The 5,947-nt window shown below is 48.7% G+C and overlaps 1 protein-coding gene across 1 annotated transcript; it reads left to right on the top strand.

Annotated features, from left to right (window-relative positions):
* The first annotated feature begins 354 nt into the window (after positions 1-354).
* Positions 355-5,590, top strand: RPS4X (ribosomal protein S4 X-linked). Its single transcript, XM_011232680.3, has 7 exons — positions 355-461; positions 1,367-1,444; positions 1,971-2,151; positions 2,548-2,645; positions 3,950-4,121; positions 4,699-4,856; positions 5,421-5,590. The coding sequence occupies exons 1-7, from the start codon at positions 459-461 to the stop codon at positions 5,520-5,522; spliced, it is 792 nt and encodes a 263-aa protein (XP_011230982.1). The 5' UTR covers positions 355-458; the 3' UTR covers positions 5,523-5,590.
* Positions 5,591-5,947: the final 357 nt, after the last annotated feature.

The raw sequence follows: 5,947 nt of genomic DNA, 5'->3' as shown, positions 1-5,947 counted from the left end.
TGGTTCTTCCCAACTTACAGTATGGGCAGTTTGGCTGACTCAAGAGAACTCAGAAAAAGGGACAGACAAAATATGTTTAAGAATTAATATTAAGTATCTATTAAAACATATTCTACTGATTATGCAATGTTGTGTACGTGGGACTTTAAGTAGCCTCACTTTGCCCCGTCCTCGAAGGAAGGAACCATGTCTAGCTCATCTTGTATTTCCAGCAGCTAACACTGAATCACGCGCACCAGAGGCGCTCAGCAAATCGTGGTTGGGGCGGGGGCTGGGAACCAGAGGGAGCAAGCTTCGGCCCTATGACCTCCCACCAGCAGGTGGCAAGATAGAATCCTGGTGCGCTGGGAAAGGGCGGAACTGGGCGGAGCGTTTGAGGCTCCGGCGCGCGCAGCCTCCGACCCTCTTTTTCTCGGGTACCGGAAGAAGGCGGTCCTCTTTTCGTGCCTAGCGCAGCCATGGTAAGGAGGGTTCTTCGCGAGCTCTCGGGGCCCATCAGCTTCCATCCTCCCAGGGCTAGGGCTTCCCGGGGCTCCGGGGTTCCCGCAGGGGGTGGCCCGGCGGAGGCGAAGGCACTGCGGCCTGCGGGTTGGCCCAGGCGGGCTCGAGGGCGAGGGCCAACGCCGGCCCTGGAGGAGGGGGGGGAGATCGGTGCCGCTGGCGGGAAGGCCTCGGTCTCTGGCCCGGCCCCGCCCGACCACGCATCTTGTGACCCTAACAGGAACGGCTCTCTCCGGCTGGAGCCGCGCGGGGTGGGCCGGGCGGGCAGATGATGGCCCCGGGGCGGGTAGGTGCCGGGTACGCTGGGCCGAGAAGCGTTGTTTTTTTTTTTTTTTTTTGGCGCGGCCTGACTTGACGTAGTGGGACCGGTAAGCATGTGTACACAGCGTTAAAATGCTTCCGCGTTTTAAAGTGAAAGCGGCTCTCAGCTTGCGGCCTTAGATTACGAGGGAGCTGCTTTTGGCACGTGGTTTTTCTGAGGGCAGGTGAATCTCCGCACCAGACACTTTGTAGCGAGGTGGTGAAGTTGGGAAAACTTTCACCATGTGATTGACTAACCAGTAGCAGCACGGGTTGGGCTCTTGGCCATTTCGCTAGAACAGTTTCTTGGGAAAAAACAGCTTCGGGAAGCGGACACGCTTCTAAGCGGTAACTTCGACAATACGTAGAACAGCCCTCAAAAGATCGTGATTACTGATCTCTGTTCAGTTGCGGGGGCGGGGGGGTTGTAGGTGATGGAGCCTATAGTATTGGCTAGCTAACTGTATGCCGTTGCTTCTGTGCGTTTTGTCATGGCCCTGCACTTTTTAATGCTGTACACATTTTGCTGGAGAGGGAATGGTAACACCCTGAAATTCTCCTTCAGGCTCGTGGTCCCAAGAAGCATCTGAAGCGTGTAGCAGCTCCAAAGCATTGGATGCTGGATAAACTGACCGGTGTGTTTGTAAGTATCATACTGAGAGCATCTAGTATAAATTTTAAGCACCTTAAGGGACGCTTTTTTCCAGTTCTATGGCCAGCTAGTTGACATGTTTGGGGGACGTATTTTATACTCCTTCATGTACCAGGCATCCCCGATTCCCATATCCATTAAATTACTTGGAGACAGGACTGTGGGAAGAGTGTTGTTGTCTTCCTCTGTTTTTGAAGGCCTTGTGCTACCTAACTGCACCCCACCTCACTCTTAATAGCTCTGTCTCATTCCACAAACCATATAGTACACTTATATGGACTCCGAACTGAGATGTTCCTAATGGGCCTGGACCTCTGAAAGGGGAAAATGCTATAAAACTTTCCTGTCTGGAATAGTCTTGCAAGTTTTGAACACCTCTTGTTTACCCAAATTCAGGGGCTGATGGACAGTCTGGTGTCAAGTTAATGGTCTCAGGACGTAGGAAGCAGGTTTGAGTGAATCCCAACATCAGTTTAAGCTCGTTTTTTGTTTTTTGTTTTTTTTTAAATCATTACAGGCTCCTCGCCCATCTACTGGTCCCCATAAGCTGAGAGAATGTCTCCCTCTCATCATTTTCCTAAGGAACAGACTTAAGTATGCCCTAACAGGAGATGAAGTAAAGAAAATATGTATGCAGCGTTTTATTAAGATTGATGGCAAGGTCCGAACTGATATCACCTACCCTGCTGGTTTTATGGGTAAGTGGTTAGTGGTGGGCACTTGGTGCTGGCTCCTTTTGGTTTTCTCTTCCTCTCCAAAATGGCAGTCATATTGAATATTGGTGGGCTTTTTAATCAGTCACAGAAGGAAAGCGTGACTGACCTTCCTTTTCAGTTTCTTTACTAACCTAGTGTGGGGCTGTAAATACTCAAGAACCATTCCTCAAAACCGAATTTCAGTTCACCTTAAGTTTTACATGCTGTAAAACCAGGGTTTTAGAACATTAAAAGATCGGCTAGCTGTCATCATTAGTCTTGGGAGTTCTTGTTGGTATTTGAAATGGGAAGCATGGGGGCGGTTTCTAGTGGCATGGTTGTTACTCAGCATGGGGTAGTGGGGCTGTATAGTAACCTCAGTTACTGCTTTGATGTCAGATGTCATCAGCATTGACAAGACTGGGGAGAATTTCCGCCTGATCTATGACACCAAGGGTCGCTTTGCTGTTCATCGGATTACACCTGAGGAGGCCAAGGTGAGTGTTCCAAAAAGGCTGGGTCTCCATTCGGGACAGGTACTTTTCTAAGTGAGAGCCTGGAGTGAGTATGTGGGCTGGTCCATTGCAGTGAGGTAGGTAGATTAAGATTAGTTAACGATCCTATACCTGCAAATAGCCAGTTAACAATCCGGTGGGGATCTATTGTGTTTGCAGTTTTGTCATGTTATTAAAAGTCCCAATAGTGGCATCACAGTTTGTTGATGGATATCTTAATAACTGATCCCCTATTGAAGTTAAAACCTTCAACAGATGGTCTTATTTTATGGCAGGAAAAAAATCTGGTTTCACGGTGGTTTCCAGGTTGTCTTTTAGAGGCAAGGAGAGTGATTTCTAGGAACATTTATTAGTGCCTGAAGTATGGGTCCTTTAAGTATAAGGGACCAGAAAACCAATACTAGTCCAGTCTGACTGGCCCTTGGTCATGTCCCCATCTGTGGGTCTAGCTTTACTCTGGGGGAAAGGAAAGGTGTTAATGGAGGAGACTGGTCATCCTTGGGGCATTTGTTTGAGCTAGTTCCCCCCCCAAAAAAAAGGATTACAGACATTGATTATTTAATCCAGTTTGTTGCAGTGGTTTTACGCAAAAGTTTAAGGCCCCTTGAATTATTGGCTATAAATGAAGGTTAATTCAATTGGGTGATTCAGCTCCTAATTTCCTTAGCTGTCTTGTTATCAGCAGGCTGGAGGGCATGTCCAGTGGCATCAAGGTGATTTGATTTACTTGGGGGAGGTCAGGGAGTGAAAGTCCAAGGTGAAAATGCTTTGTGTGAAATGTTTGTTGATGAGGGGAACTGGTAATACAATTGAACTGTGTGAGACTAAACTCAATTGTGTGATAGCTGCTAAGAGGCACTTGTTAGGGGGCCGATGCATGTAAGTTGGAAGAATTCAGGGGACCTGTGAGGCTGAAACAGCCTTGGGAAAGAAGGGTGATCAACCCACGCACGGAAGGAGTCCCCCTGTTGTGGGATGTGGAGGTCACAGAGCCTTTGATCCCTTGGACTTGAACATGGGGGTGATGGAGTGTGGTACAAGGAAAACCCCGAACAGGAAGACTGCCCTAGAGAGGGACAGCATGAGAGATTTATGGAGGGTAGGAAGTAAAGTCCAGGACACCGTTCTGTAGTTTGGGAGACCAGGGTTCCTATGTAGGGCTATTGCCTTTAGCGGCTAATTGCGTTTTTAACGCAGTGACTTGCGGTTTCGAGATTAGTGTTTTCATACATTCTGGAGCGTGGTGCATGTGAGCTAAACTAAATGTGGCTAACTTATGCTTCCAGTATAAGTTGTGCAAAGTCAGAAAGATCTTTGTGGGGACAAAAGGAATCCCTCATCTGGTGACTCATGATGCTCGCACCATCCGCTATCCTGATCCCCTCATCAAGGTGAATGACACCATTCAGATCGATTTGGAGACTGGAAAGATTACTGATTTCATCAAGTTCGATACTGGTAAGCAGGCTCAGTGCTACCTGGGCACTCTTTATTTTGTTTCTGGGCATTTTCTTTAAAGCCCAGGTACAAGAGCTGTTCTTTGCTCTTCTCTCTCTCTCTCTCTCTCTCTCGTGTAATCAGACATTAGGACTTGCACCATGCCTGGGTACAGGGTTTGGTTTTGTTTTGAGCCCTCTTAGGTGATTCCGATGCACATCTCATTAGCAACCAGAGCTAAAGGTTTTTTGATGGAGTAAGGGATCGGGACGGGGGCAGCTCATTTTAAGAAGCGTGCAGGGAATGTGTAGAACTTGATGGTGTGTCGTGGCGGCGTGGCTTTGGGGAGGTGTAAGGGGTTGAACAGGTTTCGCTTGGGTGGAGGGTAGAAACAAACACCCAGGTATAGTATAGTATGTTCACTTCCAGAGGCCCAAATGCTCAGAATATTCTGGATGGATTTTGAGGTGGGAGGGGCAGATCCTGAGAGAGCCCTGAAGGTTCTTGCTTGGCTAACCTAGCCATCGAAGTAAATTCAAATGGGGGAAATGACTTTTGTTTCAGGCCTGGCTCTGAGCAGATGATTTCTTCTCCCTAGGTAACCTGTGTATGGTGACTGGGGGTGCTAACCTGGGAAGAATTGGTGTGATCACCAATAGAGAGAGACACCCTGGTTCGTTCGATGTGGTTCACGTGAAGGATGCCAACGGCAATAGCTTTGCCACCCGGCTCTCCAACATTTTTGTTATCGGCAAAGTAAGTCTGGGTCCGTCCCCCAGCCCCCGGTCCAGGGAGATGGGTGGATGCAGATACTGCTAGGGGCGCAACGCCTGGCTCCCGGCTGGTTCTTCTGATGCTAGTGTAGAGCGTCTTCTGGGGTCGGGCACACACAGAGCGGGGCTGGGGCAAACCTGGGTTTTGGCAGTGTCTCAGAGTCTGCGGGGGGACCTGATCACCTCGCTTGGTGAGAATTGCCAGTGATGGAGTGAATATGCCTTATACTTAAGTTTTTTAGTTCATGCCTGTTGGGGGGGGGCAGTAGTCTGCCTTGGACACTACTTGAATAATTTTAAGTCGTTAACTACAAAGGGTATTACAGTTTACATCTAATATGTGGGCAGTGAGTGTAATAGGGTGACCCCGGCAGCCCGGGCAGTGGATATTTCTGCTAAACCGGCATTGAAATGTCCTAAGACTGCCTGGCTGTTGCTAAGCTCTCGGGCCTGTTTCTTTAAATGAGATGATAGATGTCGCATGTCCCAAGCTGCCAGTGGGAGTTAGTGTGTGGTGGGTTGTAATGCTCCTTGTTTTCTCCTGCAGGGCAACAAACCATGGATTTCTCTTCCCCGGGGAAAGGGTATCCGCCTCACCATTGCTGAAGAGAGAGACAAGAGACTGGCAGCCAAACAGAGCAGCGGGTAAAATGGTCCCTAGGTGACATGGTTGGAAGTCTTCGTCACTTACTGAATTAAAGGTCCTACAGCACGATACATTGTCTCTGTGGTGTTTGTCGTGGTTTGGGTTGGGGTTTTGTGTTCATTTACAGTTGCCTGTGATTTGACTTAGAACATGCAGGGTAGATTGACTCCTCAGGCACGCTTAGGCATTCTGTGATGTAGGATTTCCTTGCCCTTTTTTAGGCTGGACTCTTGGGGGCGGGGGGAAGAACACAGGGCTTGACAAAGAAGGAGCACCAACTAACCCAGGAGTGGAGAGAGCCAGGGGAGCCCAGAGTGTTGGCCAAGAACTCATCTGCCCTATTGACTCTTCATTTCAGGGGGGAAAAAAAATCAGTGCCCTCCTTCCTCTGGTCTTCATTGCACTGGCTCATCTGTTTTTCCCATTCT

The sequence above is a fragment of the Ailuropoda melanoleuca genome, chromosome X (genome assembly GCF_002007445.2).
Source record: "Ailuropoda melanoleuca isolate Jingjing chromosome X, ASM200744v2, whole genome shotgun sequence".
NCBI lineage: Eukaryota > Metazoa > Chordata > Mammalia > Carnivora > Ursidae > Ailuropoda > Ailuropoda melanoleuca.
This window is presented reverse-complemented; position numbering and strand designations above follow the sequence as displayed.